Source organism: Mobula birostris, chromosome 7, assembly GCF_030028105.1.
Source record: "Mobula birostris isolate sMobBir1 chromosome 7, sMobBir1.hap1, whole genome shotgun sequence".
Lineage (NCBI taxonomy): Eukaryota > Metazoa > Chordata > Chondrichthyes > Myliobatiformes > Myliobatidae > Mobula > Mobula birostris.
The window spans coordinates 128,011,098-128,029,200 of NC_092376.1; the positions used below are offsets into that span (position 1 = coordinate 128,011,098).

At 39.0% G+C, this 18,103-nt stretch overlaps 1 protein-coding gene across 1 annotated transcript in view; it reads left to right on the top strand.

Annotated features, from left to right (window-relative positions):
* The window catches only part of ubtd2 (ubiquitin domain containing 2), a 79,413-nt gene extending 75,154 nt beyond the window's left edge, over positions 1-4,259 (top strand). The window contains exon 3 of the mRNA XM_072264433.1: positions 1,137-4,259. Within this exon, the coding sequence (XP_072120534.1) occupies positions 1,137-1,534 (398 nt within the window). The 3' untranslated portion in view covers positions 1,535-4,259. The remainder of the gene's footprint in view (positions 1-1,136) is intronic.
* Positions 4,260-18,103: the final 13,844 nt, after the last annotated feature.

The window sequence follows — 18,103 nt, forward strand, 5'->3', positions numbered from 1 at the left end:
GTAAGAGCAAAATGCATTTGTTATACTGCACATATGAGTCAGCTGTGGGGTTGGGGCATAGGCGAGGAAGAGAGGATGGTTAATATTTTGCATCAAAACCATTCTTTTCTCTCTGCATATGTATGAACTGCTATTTCCTGCTTGTGTGGTTAATATTGTTCTACATAATACCTGACCATAATACCTGGATTAACATGTAAATCAGATACCTGCCCACAATATTTTCAACAGATTTTAATAACTTTAGTTTTGTAATATGTGGTTTGATATGTCAAAGTGTACTTTGTTTATCATGCTGTTAGTTTTGTTTGCTTACTCTGTTTCATGGGATGCTTAGCTGAAGCTTTGTCTGTGCTGAAGACTTGTGAGAAAGGAATATCAGGCCTTTGTAAGTCATGGGGTTTCAGAAGGAATCATCAGGCGAGAACCTTGTGTTTTGAGGGGCAGGGAAACTGTCAGGGATCAGTGAGATTAGCCAGGATTGCAGCTGAAGACTGAAGGTGATAGGACATAAACAGTGATGATGAAGGATGAAGCTGTTTGAGATTTGGGACATGGAAGGGCCACAAAGTGGGAGAAACAAGTCTTCACTCTATAGGAGGGTAAATCAAAGGGATTGAGATGTGTGTGCCTAGGTGATTAGGGCTAAGTTAACGAGGGCAGTAGATTAATTACTACAATGAATTGAGAATAGTAGTACGGGTAGAGGCTTGTAGTGATGCAGAAATGTGCAATATGAAGTAGATCTACATGATTTATTGTACAGGGTATGACATCACCCCATGAAACCTGTTGTGGAAATCAAATCCAGAAGAGTTTTCTCGTTATTCTGGAAATTCATGCAGACAATGCAAAATTAGACATTGGCCTATTTCACTACAGAAGGAAAATATTTTCACTTGCTTTGTACTGAAAAAATGGAACATTCTGCAATTGAATTCCCGGATGGGTATCTCTTAAATAGAATTTTCTTCCCAGTATCCCATTATTTACTTCTGCTCCCCTACTTTGGAAAAGCTGCTTAGGAATTGTAGGAGGATAGCTTTACTTCCTTGGTTTTAATGCTTATATGCAAAAAAAATTCCTCAGGTATGTGATGAGACTGATTTTCTTTTTTTTTTTTTTTGCACACACAGGAGTCCTTACAGAATGCTATGATGAACTTGGGAATCGATATCAACTTCCAGTTTATTGCCTTGCACCTCCAATCAACATGATTGAAGAGAAAAGTGACTTGGAGACTCTGGACATCCCAGAACCATCACCAAATTCTGGACAAGAATGTCAGCTACGGCTGCGGCTTTCCACGGGGAAAGACTTGAAGCTTGTTGTCCGCAGTACAGATACAGTCTATCACATGAAGCGACGTTTGCACACAGCAGAGGGAGTAGAGCCCTCCAGCCAGAGATGGTTCTTTTCTGGCCGACCATTGACAGACAAAATGAAACTGGAGGAGCTGAAAATCCCCAAGGACTATGTGGTGCAGGTCATCATCAGCCAACCTTTGCAGACTCCTACTCCTGTGGAAAACTGACCCCTTTGAATTCTTTGACTATTTCTTTCTACGCAAGAACATTCATTTAATATCACCTGCGACGCATCCGTGATGAGGACTTCCAGAATGGTGTTCCCACTGATCCACTGAAATGTAGAACACAGCAGTTTATACTGAGAAAGCGACTCAGGAGAGGCTCCAGTTCATTGAGGATCTTCCAGGATTTGTTTTTTATTGGAAGACTTTGTTGAATGCATATCTGACCCAGATAGATTTCTTTCAGTTAGTTGTCCAATGAAATAAATCTAGCTGTAAATGTGTGGCCATCATTTTCTGCATACTTTGCTACAATATACTGAATTTTTATTAGAAATCATAAGTAGCTGATTTTAAATGATGCACACATACTGTCAAATAATAAGACTATATACAATCTTGACATTAGGTTTTCCTTCAGGAATAATGTCAGTGAGACTGAATCATTTGGAGTTAAATTATAAACTTTTTTTAATTTTCAGCATGCATTAGTGTGGAGAATTATACATCTTGATTAGTGGTAAACTAATTTATTGAAGTAGAAAAGGTAAAGTTCTTATTTTGATACCAGAAATAGTCTTGCGTCAGTTGCTGCTGAGTTGCATGATTAAGTGGGGGAAAGTTTAAAATGTTACAATTAATGAAGAGGGTTTAAAAACTCAGATTTTTTTTTTCCATTATAGAGATTTCTCCCCTCTCCTACCACAGTCTGTTGATGACTCTTCATATGTGCATCTGCATGGATTTGATAGTAATGGATTGGAACTGTAGATGACACAGCAAAGGTCAAATGGTCTGCTAACAGTCGTGTGTCTGTTTCTGTAAAGCTGCAATGCAGCATTGTCAGTGTACAAACGATGAAGGAGGAAAAGAACCTTCACTTAGTCCATAGCTAATTAGCCATTCTACTCGATCAACTAATTGGCAGCCATATACTTGTTACTTGCTAACTTTAGTTTTGAATTTATTAATTTTTTTGAAAGCTAGTTATGTATAGTGATTGTGCCGGTGAACCGCTGCAACATTCTGTGGGCTGCTTACTTTGAACTTTATTAGGGAGCTGAACTTTTAAAGCATTCCAGGAGCTGCAGTGTATAATTTTAAGCTGAAGCAACAGCAGTTATAACCTAGATTTGGCCAATAGTAAAACATCTTTTGTTCAGTTTCTTTTGTATCCTGTGATAGATGTAAAAGAGATTCAATAGTTTAAATTCAACCTGTAAGACGAAATACTTTTTCATTTATTTAATTTCTCTGCTATGTATAGTTTAAAGCAAAGAATGATTTTTGTATTTTTAGAAAATAGAAGTTAGGTTAATTTCAGAAAATTATTGAGGTAAATATTTTTGACACATGAATTAAATATTTGGCAATTTCACAGTTAGTATGATTTTTAGGAGTGCAAAGTTGTGATGCCATATATTTACTTCTAAAGGATCTTTTATATTATATTTGATATATTTCATGCATGTTTCCTTGTTTTTATTGCTAATTTGGGGGCCTTTAGTACAATATTCTCAGTAAGCGAATTGTGTAATTTCAATAAAAAAGAATGTTCCTTTGGGATCAGATTATATATACGCATACACCAATATTGTGCCTGAGCTATTGAAAAATAGAGGTTTTACTTTGTGCATAACTGTCCAGCTGAAAAGTAGATTGGGGTACTATTAATTGTTGAGCCTCGTGTTCTATTTAGAGGTTTAATAATTTGGTATTAGATTTCTGATTTGTACAAGGTTTATAAGGAATGTTGTAATGCAGAACATAAGCAAGTATAGTTGGTTTTCATTTATGCATTGTCATTTTGTCATCCAGAGCATTAAATGTTATGAGTAACATTTGTCTGTTATATTGGGGATTGTCTGGAACAAACGTAAAATCTGATGTAATAATTGAATTGCCTTGCATACTATTTCTTACAGGTCCCACTTCTCATTTCCCAAACTAATCATCTAAAGGTTTCAGTCTCACTGACCAAAAGCTGTTCCTAAACATATTATTTCAGATTTTCTTTGTAGTATTTATTTTCTTGACCTTAATGCTTTATAGCATAGTATATTATGTGAACTGGAGCAAACATAGTAATTATCCCTTGATAAAGCACAACAACTAACTGCTGTACATCAGAGTCACTGTTTTTTATATATTGAAATGTTTTAAGCATTTCTTTTGTAGTTCATAAGACTTGGGCTATTGAATTGGTTTTATATCTTCCATACAAAGTTGCAAGATAAGTCTTAATATAATGAAGTTTCAATCATTTTCAAACTTCCGTGCTGCAGGCATTTGCTGTTTCCTCTTTAAGGAACAGTAGTTTTTTTATGTTTTGTAACTGTACATTTGAATTTTCACAGATGACGTTGGGGCAGTGTCCTCTGATACTTTATACACTTTCCAATGCAGTTTGTGCTATTAATGTGCAGTACATTGTTGTAAGATCTGTACATTGTAATAAATGATTATTTGTCATAAAAGACCAGTGAATGTTTGGTAATGAATGTTTTATAATACACAAATAAACCAAATATTTGTAATTGGAGCCCATCAGTCAGTTTTCTGAATTGAAGTTAAACTCCAGCTCCTTTTCAGTTACTTGATTATCCTAAGGAATGCTGTTGTAATCAGCTTTTCATCTTGATCCTCTTAAAGGTTTTCTACTTTGGGTTAAGAAAAAGAACAACTATTATAATAAACTACAACTTCCCCTTTTATTGTTTGTTTTTCCATCTTTTAAATTATTCTGTAAATTTCAGCATCCGAACATTTTATTTACTTTGCCTTATCAATTCAGCTATCGCCTCCACCTTGTCAAACTGGCAGGGTTTCTGCTATTTTCCTGATTAGTCAGGAATTAGTGAATATATGATGCACAGGCAGCTGTGGCTAACATCACTGCCACCCACACCTCTATCTTGCTCCATTGTCCCACTGCAACCCCCACCAAAAATGGGGAAATTTAAATTTCATGTCTTTGTGATATTAGTTATCAACTCATACAAATAAATTGATCTCCATGCTTATGACTTTATGATAGATTATATGAATATTGCTCTGGTAGCTCCAAGTAGACAAACTTTTTGGAATACATTTACAATGTCACCATCGAATAAACTTAACATATTTGACTGACTGGGACCTAAAGTTAAGTGCGCTGCAGCATTATTGCATTGGTTTGGCAGTTTGCTTGAAGTATTTTAATGGTTGGGAAGATGTTGATATTTAGTGATTGCAGACAAACTAGGGAAATAATTTCCTATATCAATCGGACAATGGATATAGGTGAGAACTTATTTAGTACTTTTTTAAAAATTGATCTGTTGATAGCAAATTGACAAATATGATAATACCCTCTTATAATAAACCCTTTCATAATATGGATCATGGGAGAACAATTTCATTTCTTATGTCCTCTTCCCTACCTAAACAAAATTGAATACACAAAATAGCTATTATAGAATTATAAATACAAGCAGCCATGTTGTAGCAGTTTAACAAATGCCAATGAAAGTTAAGCATATTAATGAAAAAAACTGAAGGCTGTACCTATAAGGAGTATCTGAAAAAATAATCTGTGGAATTTGCAGGAAAGTAAACTTTACAATTACTATAAGTGTAGAGGACATTTGCAGGAACTTGACTATTTTCAGACCATAAAATATTATGTAATATCTCAACTTCCATTTGAGGAGCAAAATTGTCCTTAATTCTCTGGTTTGAAGTGCATTATAGAAAGGTCAGAGAGGAAACATAAAAGGAAATAAGTGCCAAAGCAAAAAAGGTGGCAAAGGTAGAAAATCCAACAATTTTTTTAATAAGCATATGCCAGTAAAAGAGTTGTAAGAGAAGGTGGGCATAGTAATTGGGAACTGGTAAAGATATTCTACTTATTGAAACAGAAGGCATAGCCTAGATAATGAATATTTTGATAAAGACCAATGTAAAATGTGAGAAAGATATAGTTAAGAAACTAGTCAGACTAAAAATTGATAGAAATGGTATCAGAGAGACCTGCTGTACTGTGTGACTAAATCACCCAGTCCAGAAGGAATGTATCTGACGTTACTTACCTGGAAGTAGGCATGAAAATAACAGGTGTTGATCATAACTTTGCAAACATACTGCATTTTGCAAGATTATGGTCAATACTTGTTATTTTTATACCTGCTATTTTTACACTTTGTGTGGATGGCACAGCAGTGTGGCTAGCAACCTGCGTTCAATTCCCACCACTGTCTGTAAGGGGTTAGTATATTCACCTTGTGACTGTGTGGGCTTCCTCCAGGTGCTCTGGTTTCCTCCCACGTTCCAGAGACGTATGGGTTAGAAAGTCAATTGGTCACATGAGTGTAATCGGGTGACATGGGCTCATGGGGCTGGAAGGAACTGTGCTGTATCTGTAAATTAAATATACAAAGCCGAAAATGCAAAATTGCAAATGTTATACTCTTGTACAGGCCACCTAATTTTAAAATCAGTAGGAGGGAATCTTTTAGAGATACTGATGCCTCACAAAAAGTTATCTTGCAATATTTATGATTGTTGTACTAGACCTCTATTTCCTTTCAATACCTGGCTTGATGTCAAACTGGAAGAGATGCTGGTGCAATCCCTTTTCGGTGGTATTAAAGTTCACATGTTGAAATAAATATCATAAAATTACTGGAGTTATGCCATTATTTCAATGTAAAGTTAGAGGGCAAAGACTGAGCAGTGACGGAATAGTGTGTTCTAACATTGATTCTTAATATGTACACCCAAAGAGATTTTCTAGAAATCCTTTTGTTTCCTCTGTAAACTTGCTGTCCACATCTTTTGCCTTATAGCAGTGAATAAATTATCATTGAAGTGAATTTGAAAGTTCCAAGGATTTATATTCAGCTCTGTATTTATTTTTTTCTTCAGTTAAGGTTACACTGATATTTGTGAGTGTAGAATATCTTAAGTCTTAAAACATAATAATTTAACTGTTTATTGCCTAATGTCTTAATGTAAAATTTAGTACTCTCGCACAAAACGCTGGAGGAACTCAGAATGGAAATGAAAAAATAGTCAATGTTTCAGGCTGAGACCCTTCTTCAGGACTGAGCAGTGTGGTACATCTTCCTAGGCTTCTCTTTACCAGAAATTATTTTGGTATGTACTTGCTCTAAATTGAAGTTGATGCTCAAGTTATAAAATTCAACTGTGGAGCACTTAATGTTTGGGTGCTTTGGCAACAGTTTTCTTCAAGCTCCAGCTGATATAAACAGGGTATAAACTCCAGCTGATATAAGCAGGGTATAAACTCCAGGATAAATAGTGGCACAGTATATTAAGTGATGATGGTGAGCACAAGTTAACAATCAAATTAACAAATGATTCATAAATAACTGTGCAAAAACAACAAAATAAATAATAAAATAATTTGGTATGTGCTTTGTGTGCCATTGCTAAATGTTGTCAAGCTGACCATAAAATTCCAAATAGCTCTTGTACATATGGTATTTACTGGCAGTGGTGATAATCAGTTTATAATACAATTCAGAGCCACAGGTGCTGCAGAACTTGCGTTTAACACATGGTTTCAGCTAAGTTGTTGAACTCGTACAAAGGATCTGACCTTTAGCAACAATAGGGACTGCCTTCCTGAACCATATGATTAATTAGCCCCTGACTAACTTGTATCATCATATAGCTCTTAAACACAAAATACTCTGCAGATGCTGGGGTCAAAGCAACACTCACAACAAGCTGGAGGAACTCAGCAGGTGGGGCAGCATCCGTGGAAACGATGAATCAACGTTTCCAGCCGGAACCCTTCGTCAGGACTGAAGAAGGAAGGGGCAGAGGCCCTATAAAGAAGGTGGGGAGAGGGTGGGAAGGAGTAGGCTGGTAGGTTCCAGGTGAAAAACCAGTAAGGGGAAAGATAAAGGGGTGGGGGAAGGGAAGCAGGGAGGTGATAGGCAGGAAAGGTGAAGAAGGAATAGGGGAAAACACAATGGATAGTAGAAGGAGGAGGAACCATGAGGGAGGTGATAGGTAGCTGGGGGAGGGGACAGAGTGAAATAGGGATAGAGGAAGGGAGGGGGAGGGAATTACCAGAAGCTGGAGAATTCTATGTTCATACCAAGGGACTGGAGACTACCTAGATGGTATATGAGGTGTTACTCCTCCAACCTGAGTTTAGCCTCATCATGGCAGTAAAGGAGGCCATGTATGAACATATCCGAATGGGAAGCAGAGTTGAAGTTGGTGGCTACTGGGAGATTCTGTCTGTTGTGGTGGACGAAGCAGTCCCCCAATCTGTGTCGGGTTTCACCGATGTAGAGGAGGCTGCAGCAGGAGCACCGGATGCAATAGATGACCCCAACAGACTCACAACTGACGTGTTGCCTCACCTGGAAGGACTGTTTGGGGCCCTGAATGGTGGCAAGAGAGGAGGCGTAGGGACAGATGTAGCACTTGTGTTTACAGGGATAGGTGCCAGTGGGAGATCCGTGGGGAGGGACCGATCCCTGCAGAAAGCGGGGAGGGAAAGATATGCTTAGTGGTGGGGTCCTAATCAAGGTGGCGGAAGTTGCGGAGGATAATGTGTTGGATTTGGAGGCTGATGGGGTGGTAGATCATATAGCTCTTGACTGGTTTATATGGAATTAGTTACTGTTTCTATTTCCAGAAGACCAGAAAGTTACAAATATCATTCTACTGTTCAAGAAGGGAGAGGGAGAGAGAGAAGAAAGGAAACTATAGGCTAAGTTAGTCTGACCTCAGTGGTCAGGAAGATCTTGGAGGCAATTATTAAGGATGAGGTCTCAGGGTACTTGAAGGCACATGATAAAATAGGACATAGTCAGTATTGTTTCCTCAGGGGAAAATCTTGCCTGACACTTTTGTTGGAATTCTTTAAAGAAATACAGTAATAAACAGGATAGACAAAGGAGTCTTAGTAGATGTGTGTACTTGGGTTTCCAGAAGGCCTTTGACAAGGTGCCACCCATGAAGCTGCTTAACATGGTATTACAGGAAAGATACTAGCATGGACAGAATATTGGCAGGAGGCAAAGAGTGGGATTAAAGGGAGCATTTTCTGGTTGACTGCCGGTAACTAGTGGTGTTCCACAGAGATCTGTGTTGGGACTGCTGCTTTTTACGTTATGTCAATGACTTGGATAACGGAAGTCATAGCTTTGTGACCAAGTGCGGACAATACAAAGATTAGGTGGAGGGGATAGGGTAGTGTTGAGGAAGCAGAGAGGCTACAAAAGGACTTAGATGAGAATGGACAAGTTAGAGGCAGGTGGAACAGTGGTCGGGAAGTGTAGGATTCCCTCCTGCAGGATTCCCTGAAGTTTAACTTGCAGGTTGAGTCAGTGATGAGGAAGGCGAATGCAACGTTAGCATTCATTTCAAGAGGACCCTACTGAGAGGACTTGTCGTCTCACGAGTGCATAAGAATTTTAAAAAACTTAAGTATTGTGTGCAGTTTGGGGCTCTTATTTTAGAGAGGATATACTGACATTGCAGAATATTCACAAGAATGATTCCAGGAATGAAAGGGTTACCGTATGAGGAATGTCTGGCAGCTCTTGGGCTGTATTCCCTGGAGTTCAGGAGAATGGTGGCGGGGGAGGGGGGAGAATCTCATAGAAACATTCTGAATGTTAAAAGGCCTGAACAGATTAGGTATGGCAAAGTTATTTCCCATGGTAGGGGATTCTAGGACAAGAGGGCACGACTTCAGGATTGAAGGACGTCCATTTAGAACTGAGATGCGGAGAGATTACTTTAGTCAGAGGATGGTAACTCTGTGGAATCTGTTACCATGAGTCATTGGGTGTATTTAAGGCAGAGATAGATGGGTTCTTGATTGGCCAGGGTCTCAAAGGGTATGGGGAGAAGGCAGGGGAGTGGGGATGACTGGAAGAATTGGAGTAGAATCGATGGGCCGAATGGCCTACATCTGCTTCCATATCTTATGGTCTTATGGACTAGAATATAAAAGCAAGGATGTAATGTTGAGGCTTTACAAGAGACCTGTGAGGCCTCACTTGGCATACTGTGAGCAGTTTTGGTCCCCTTATTTTAGAAAGGATGTGCAGACTTTGGAGTAGGTTAAAAGGTTTATGAAAATGATTCCAGGATTGAAAGGCTTATCATGTGAAGAGTGTTTGGCTCTGGGCCTGTTTTTGCTAGAATTCAAAAGAATGAGGGGTGACCTAGTTGAAACCTATCAAATGGTGAAAGGCCTTGACAGAGTGGATCTATCAAGTCTTCTTGTATATTTAAGGCAAAGGTCGATAGATTCTTGATTGGTCAGGCTATGAAGGGATACAGGGAAGGCCAGAGATTGGGGCTGGGAGGATAATTGGATCAGCCATGATGAAATGGTGGAGTAGATTTGATGGGCTGAATGGCTTAATTCTGCTCCTATACTTTCTGCTCTTATGGTATTTTTAAGCTTAAATTTGAGAAGTTTTCAGAGAGGATTGTTGCCTAGAAATGAGTGATCCGAAATCCAATTCCAATAAGTACAACCCAAATTCCCTATTCACCAACAACATACACTTTGGCCTTCTCTCAGACTCAGTGTCTGCTTGTCTGTAATGCCAAAATAAAAGCTAACAAAATCATTCCAAACTAAATTTATAAGCTAAACCATCCAATATTACATTAAAATTCAACTAAATTCTCCTTGTGTCTCTCGGAATTTGCTTTCAGTGCACTTTGCCTGTTTCTGACACTCGTATATAGTTCTATCTCACTGTGTTTGCCTTGTGGATCATGGAAGAATAATGCAGATGGCTTTGGAGCAACATCTCAGGCCCAAAAAATGTCCTGCACTTTGTCAAAACCAAGTACCACTCTGAGCTCACTAGCAAATGGGTGAAAAGCAATGATCAAGTACCAATCAAGGGATTCTGAATGTTACCTTGAGAGAGAAGAGCAAGCTCATTGAACCAATACGACTACACTAATGAAGATCCTTAGCATTCCTAACAATTTGTTGAATGATTAATTGCTTTGACATCCAGCAGCTGTGTTGGCAGAAGTGTGAACTCCACCTCAGGTAACATCTTATTGTACTGGAAGATATCTGTCATTTGACAAAGGAGGAAGCTGTGACTGTGCTCTTAATAGCTCATATAGCCATATAGTATTGTTTCCTTGCCTTGTTAGTAATGGCGGAGTGAATTACATGTTAGAACACAAGGTTACAAATTGCTGTACAATATAATTTTATTGTTGCTGAAGGCTTAATGTGTATGGATGTCCAAATTTGATCTGCTTGTCCTGTTCTGAATTAATCTCATTTCATATGATGGTTATGCCATACAGCACAAGTGAGCTGTTTAGAGTTCCCATTATGAAAGAAAGGATGGCTTCTAAACTCCACACAAAGCACTGTGAAAAGAAGAGGTTCTAATAACATCCCTGTCTGAATTCTCTGCACAAGTCCTGGTCACCCTCTCCTGAAGGAGAGTTTACAAAACAAAAATCTTGTTGCAAGGAACTTGGAAATAAACTTGTTTATATATTAAAGTTAGAAATGAAGGAACTGTATGAATGAATTACATAAATAAATCTCTGATCGGTTAATAAAAAATATAAGCTGCAGTATCACTTTGTCCAAATGGGGGCACCGTCTGGTAAATGAACATAAATTTAGCTGAAAATTGTGATGAGCACAGATGGGGGAATTCCTCTGTCTGGCTACATCTGTGTGTCTGGAGCAATGAGCACCAATGTCATCAGGAGAGGGAAAGAAAGGAATTTGTATTTTAAAATTGAAAAGGGGTTTCAATTTTCCTTATGAATCCATAAGAAATGCCAGAAGGAGATGGCGCCGGTGAACAAAGCAATCACGGGCGACATCCTCCAGATGATTCATGAAACTACTTCTTTTACGCTTTCTTGTTCTTTCAAAAGTGGGTCTGCTACCGTTGGAGCCTGGGATCTACATTTTGGTGGTGTGTTTTCGGGCCTATTTGGCACTTTGCTTTCTCCGAGGCTTCGAGCAAAATGTACAGCTTTGAAGCCAAGGAGCCTGAAGACAGCTCGCTGATTAATGCACTGAGGAAGACTGAAATCATCAAGGTGAGTCCGGAGGTGAGGGGGTGTTCAGAGCCATCTATCAGCCTCTCGCTTGCTGCTGCAGGAGGAAGGTGTTTGCGTGTGATGGTCTCTCTCTCCCTCTCACTCACTGCTCCCAATACAAGGTCCCTGTGTTCAAATGGCCTCTCTCCCTCGATGCTGTCAGAGAATGGTGCTGGAGTTCTGGGTCTTGGACAGGGTTTAATCGATGTGGTTTGTGGATTGGACTCTGTAGTTCACGTTATGATGTGTTTCTGGTCGCTCTTTTTTTTTGTTGCTAATTTAGGCAATTTTGATCTGGGCATCTTGTTAGATAACAAACTGAGCTGAATTGAATATGCCTGGATATTGATTTTGTGTTTTATATGCTGTGTTTTTTGCTTGCTTTTTACTGCCAGTTGCATGATTTTTTTTTTGTTTTCACACTGGGGGGGAGGGGGTTGATGTTATTCTTTGAACGAGTTCCATGGTTTTCTTTAGGTTTTTTTTGTTTGGTTGTTGCCTGTGGGGAAAACAAGTCCTTGGGTTGTATACTGCATACGTACTTTAATAATAAATGTACTTTTAATCTTTGAATCAAATATTTTAAAATATTAGCTTCACTTTTGTAAATCATCAGATTCCATTTCATTTTATTGAATCATTCACAAGCTACAATCTTGCTCAGTTTCTTCCAGATGTTTCAATAACAGTGTTTCAGCAGATATTAGTTTAATATAATTTAGTTCAGTAGGTAACTTACAAAACCGGCCCAAAAAGGAGTCAAGGGATACAATAGAGACATAGTCATAGAATGCTACAGCACAGAAACAGCACAGAAACAGGCCCATCTAGTCCAAGCCAATCTATTAATCTGCCTAGTCCCATCAATTTGCACTCAAAGCGTAGCCCTGCATACCCCTCTCATCCTTGTACCTATCCAAATTTCTCTTGTGTTGAAATCGAATCTGCATCCACCACTTCTGCTGTCAGTTCATTTCACACTCTCACAGCCCTCTGAGTAAAGAAGTTTCCCCTCATGTTGCCCTTAAACATTTCACCTTTCACCCCTAACTCCAACCTCGGTGGAAAAAGCCTGCTTGCATTTATCCTATCTATACCTCTCATCATGTTATATACTGTACCTCTATCAAATCTCCCCTCATTCTTCTACACTCTGGCAAATAAAGTCCTAACCTACTCAACCTTTCCCTATGACTCAGGGCCTCAAGTCCTGGTAACATGCTTATCAATTTTCTCTACACTCTTTCAATGTTACTGACATCTTTCCTGTACGTAGGTGACCAAAACTGCACACAATACTGTAAATTGACCCTCATCAACATCTTCCACAACTTCAACATAACATCCCAACTCCTGTATTCAATACTTTGATTTATGAAGCCCAAGGTGCCAAAAGTTTTCTTTGCGACTCTCTCTGCCTGTAATGACACTTTCAAGGAATTATACATCTGTATTCCCAGATCCCTCTGTTCTACCACACTCCTCAGTGTCCTACTGCTCACTGTGTAAGTCCTACATGGGTGGGTTCTCCAAGTGCAACACTTCACACTTGTCTGGGTTAAATTCCATCTGCCCTTTTCAGACCATTTTTCCAGCTGGTCTAGATCCCACTGCAAGCTTTGTTAGACTTCCTCACTATCCACTACACCTCCAAGCATAGTGTCATCTGCAAATTTGCTGATCCAGTTAACCACATTATCATACAGATCATTGATAAAGATGACAAACAGCTCTGAACTCAGCACCACTGCCTGTGGAACTCTGCTAGCCGCAGGCCTTCAGTCAGAGAGCCAGCCACCTACAACCGCGCTATGGCTTCTTCCACAAAGCCAATGTCTAATCCAATTTACTACCTTGTATTGAGTGCCAAGTGACCGAACCTTCTTGACCAACCTCCCATGCAAGAGCTTGTTAAAGGCCTTGCTAAAGTATATGTAGACAGCATACTCTGTCTTGCTTTCATCAATTTTCCTGGTAACTTCCTTCAAAAACTCTGTAAGATTGGTTAGACTTAACTTACCATAAACAAAGCCATATTAACTATCCCTAATCAGTCCCTGTCTGTCCAAACACTTGTATGTCCGGTTCCTTAGAACCTCTTCCAACGGCATACCTCTGCTGATGTCAGGCTCACTGGTTTGTAATTTCCCGGCTTATTCTTAGAGCCTTTCTTAAACAACAGAACCACATTAGCTATCCTCCAATCCTCTGGCAGGATCTTACGGAAACCTTGCGGATTTATCCACCCTAATTTGCATCAAGACAACAAACGCCATCTCTTCTCTAATCTCACTGCTGCTTTGCCTCACTACTATGGACTCTGTGTCTGTCTCCTGAACAAATACATATGAAAAAAATCAATTTAAAATCTCCCCCATCTCTTTGGATTCAATGCATAGACAACCACTCTGATCATCCAGAGGACCAACTTTTCCCTTAATATGCATTTGCTCTTAGTATATCAGCAGAAGCCCTTGGGATTCTACTTCACCTTGTCTGCCAGAGCAACCTCATGTCTTTTTTTTTATTAGCCATCCTGATTTCCTCTTCCTGTATTCTCTTGCATTTCTTATATTCTTCAAGTACCTCATTTGCTCCTTCCTGCCTACACCTGCCATGCACCTCCTCCATTTTCTTAAACAGAGTTGAATATCTCTTGAAAAGTAAGGTTCCCCTAAGCATGTTATCCTTGCCTTTTATTCTAACTAGTTTAGGACTGATTTTACTCCCGTTTACAATGGTGCTGGTGAAACTCAGAGATGCCTTACTGGCAGAAAAAAAATCTACTAACTACTCCATTAATCACGCTTTTTCAGGACAAAAATGACTGTAATCAATAGCCTGTAAGTTCCCTTTCAAAGTTGAGATTTTGAGCTGTCTGTATGACCTGGCAATTTTACAGTGTAAACGGAAGTCTCAAAGATGCAGAACACTTGCAGTATGGTATGTACTGGCCAAATCGAGGCAGTAGGCCTCATGCCTGAAAGTGGGGATTGAGCCAATCTTTGTCCGTTGCAGGAATGGACTTAGAGCCAATTCGAAGTAGCAGATCTGAGGCGAGGCAGAGTCAAGGTGCCAGGGTCCGGCCTCGAGAGCAAGAAACAAGCCGATGTTTGACCAAATTAAGCGCTGTTCCAGATTGGAAAGGTCAGATATGGACCAAATCATGGCAGTGTGATCCAGGCCTGAGAGCCAATCAAAGCAGCAGGGCCCGGAACCAAGGATGAGTAACGAACTGTTGCTTGGCCGATTTAAGCGCAGTGCCAGACTGAAAAATTCCAGGTGTTGGGGCGGGAGAGAGAGGTTTACTCGTCTCTGCACTGAATAGAGGCTGTGGCCTGCAACTAATGGGCTTCAGGAGCAGCTGCAATGATGACAGTCTTCATGGCTGTGAACTCACTTTCATGAGCTTTAGTTCTGAATACTATTTGCTTCTTTATTTTATTGTTTGCTCAATTTATTCTTTTCTTTTGCACATTGGGTGTTTGACAGTCTTTTTTAATGGGTGCTATTGGGTTTCTTCTTTTGTGTGGCTGTCTGTAAGGAGGTGAATCTCAAGGTTCTATATAGTATGCACACTTTGATAATAAATGTACATTGAGCTTTAACAAGAACGTACAAACTCTCAAATTTCACACTTGAAGACTTCCCATCTTTGCCAGAAAATAACCTGTTTGTTCACAAGTCCATGGAGTGAATGGAGTGTATAATTAGTAAGCAATATGTGTTTCTTCTCTGTAGCAGTTAGGAAATGATGTGCTGTCCTATGATGAGAACTCTAAACTAATCATCTATGCTTTTATGGTACAACTATCATGTGAAATGGGATTAATTCAGAACAGATCAAGCAAATCAAATTTGGCCATCCATACACCACATTAAGCTTCACCTACAATAAAATTACATTGTACAACAATTTGTCACCTTATGTTCCAGCATGCAGTTCACTCTGCCATTACTAACAAGGCAACGGAGCAACACTCGCTTACTCAGCAGAGTAAAGTACGCTGGGAGAAGGACACTAGACACACATTAAAAATAATGACGGCAACATGGAAAAGCTGAACATATGCATACTAACCAGAAAACAAAGCAATATGTAATCGAGCCTCAGTAATCATAAAACCAATTTGTCAGGTCAAAGCAGTTCAATCCTGCCACACTGAGTCATTAATGGTGTTGAATAATTAAATAGCTAACAAGCAGAGGCACTCAACAAACATCTCCATCCTCAATGATAGCATAACCCGATACATTAGCGTTTTTAAATTGGGTGTTTACAAGATGTTCAAATTTTATTGCTATAACATCGCTTGACGATGTCATGTGACAGGTATATCACTCTTGACAGTTATATAATTTGGAAAATATCTTCAAAAGCTGCATGATAAGTTGTGCATTGAAGATGCTTACAATTACATCTCAATATACTGGAAAATCTAGCTGTGACTTGCATCTTTAGAAAATATATATATACTTCCATCTATAATCCCACCTCAAGTTCTGTGCACAAAGTCCTTTCTTCAACTGCATTGTAAGAAGTTGTGTTTAATATTTCAGGAAAGGACCAAATGATCATGTCAAGTAATTATACATTGAGGAGTTTAATGAGTAGACAAGTTATTTAATCCTTTTAATATCCCTTTCTCTGAGTAATAAAGGGCATGGTATTACACCAATCAAAACAAGCAAACTTTGGATTTGTGAGTTGAAGTAATCCCTTGGACTTGTATCAAATAATATATATATATGTATTCTATAGTTCCTCTTCACCATGTATTCACCGAGTGTTCAGTCAGTTCGGAGGCACAACGCTCACTGTTTATATCAGATGCCTTGCTTTAAATACTTGTTGCCTAGAAACAGTGTGCAATAACACTGAAGAAAGAGATTTGTACCTTTCAGAATATCCAAAAGTGTTCTACAACCAATAAAGTACTTTTTCCATGAAGTGTGGTCATTGTAATAAAGGAAACAGAAATGCTGTGCAGAATGTACACACAACCTTTTCACCATCAGCATATATTAATGACCAGACCGTCTGGGTTTTGTCAGCAGTATTGATTCATTAGATCATTTGGATAACTCCCCAGCATTTCAAAATACTACCACAGGCTCTCTATCTCATCTGCAAAATAGGACATCTGTCTGGTCAGTACATCTCAGAATGACACTGGAGTAGTTCTGAGGATGAGTCATAAAGGGTTGCTAGAGCTGTTCCAGAACCATTACTCAAGATAAAGAACAGGAAATAATAAAGATCAAGAAATCTCAATTAGTAACTGTCTCTTAATTGTCAAAACTATTTTCAAACAAGATGTAAATGGCTAATTGATACATTATAAGCAATGCCTTTATAATTAACCCTTGTGGTACTACCAAACAGTGAACTCTATTGAAACAAAACTGATAAATTTCACATTCAAAATATTGGTTAATGGAGTTGGGATGTTATGCTGAAGTTATATGAAATGTTGGCGAGGTTTAATTTGGAGTATTATGTGCAGTTCTCGTCACCATACCTACAGGAAAGGTAGCAATAAAATTGAGAGTACAGAGAAAATTTACAAGTATGTTGCTGGGATTTCAGGACCTGAGTTTTAGAGAAAGGTTGAATAGGTGAGGACTTTATTCCAAAGAGAATGGGAGAAATGAGGGGAGATTTGATAGAGGTATATAAAGTTGAGTGGTGTAGATAGGGTAAATGCAAGCAGGCTTTTTCCACTGAGGCTGGGTAAGATGAGAACTGGAGGTCATGGGTTAAGCATGAAAGATAAAATATTTAAGGAGTGCATGAGAGGGATCCTCGTCACTCAGAGGATGGTGAGAAGTGGTTGATGCAGATTCAATTTCAACGTTTTGACACGGTGTACAGTAATGGTCCAAGTGCAGAAGGAGAGACAGAGCAGCAGTATGAACGGTTCACTGAGCTTTATTAAGAACTGTACAAAACAAAAGGAAAATAATAAATGCTAGACCAAGGTTCTCAAACTAAAATCCAACACAGTCACTGTGGCTCGCAAGCTGTAACTTGATTCTTTGCTGCGTCCACCTAAATTGTAATCCCCTTTCCCAGAACATGGACAATGGAAAACAGGGAGTGTTGCAGTCTCTATGCTTTGGTCTAGAGTTGACAAGACTGAAACAAAAGGGAGGGAGTTAAATACAACCACAAATACACCCTGATTGGCTGGAATGTACATTCTCACAAGCATGATTGCTGACCCCTCTCAGCTGCCTGACTGTGACATGATGCATTCTGTATTCGAGTTCGTGGTTGTGACATATTTGTGAATTAATCATTTGTCGGGTACAGCTATCTGTTATAGCAAACACTTCTATGCCAAACTCTGCCGTCTTCATCAGGGATGATGCCTGGGCATGTCTAGTCTGGTGGTATATTTTTATTAATTAGATGTTTGAATAAGTACATGGATGGGAGAGATATGGAGGGCTATGATCTAGGTGCAAATCAATGGGACTAGACAAAATAAT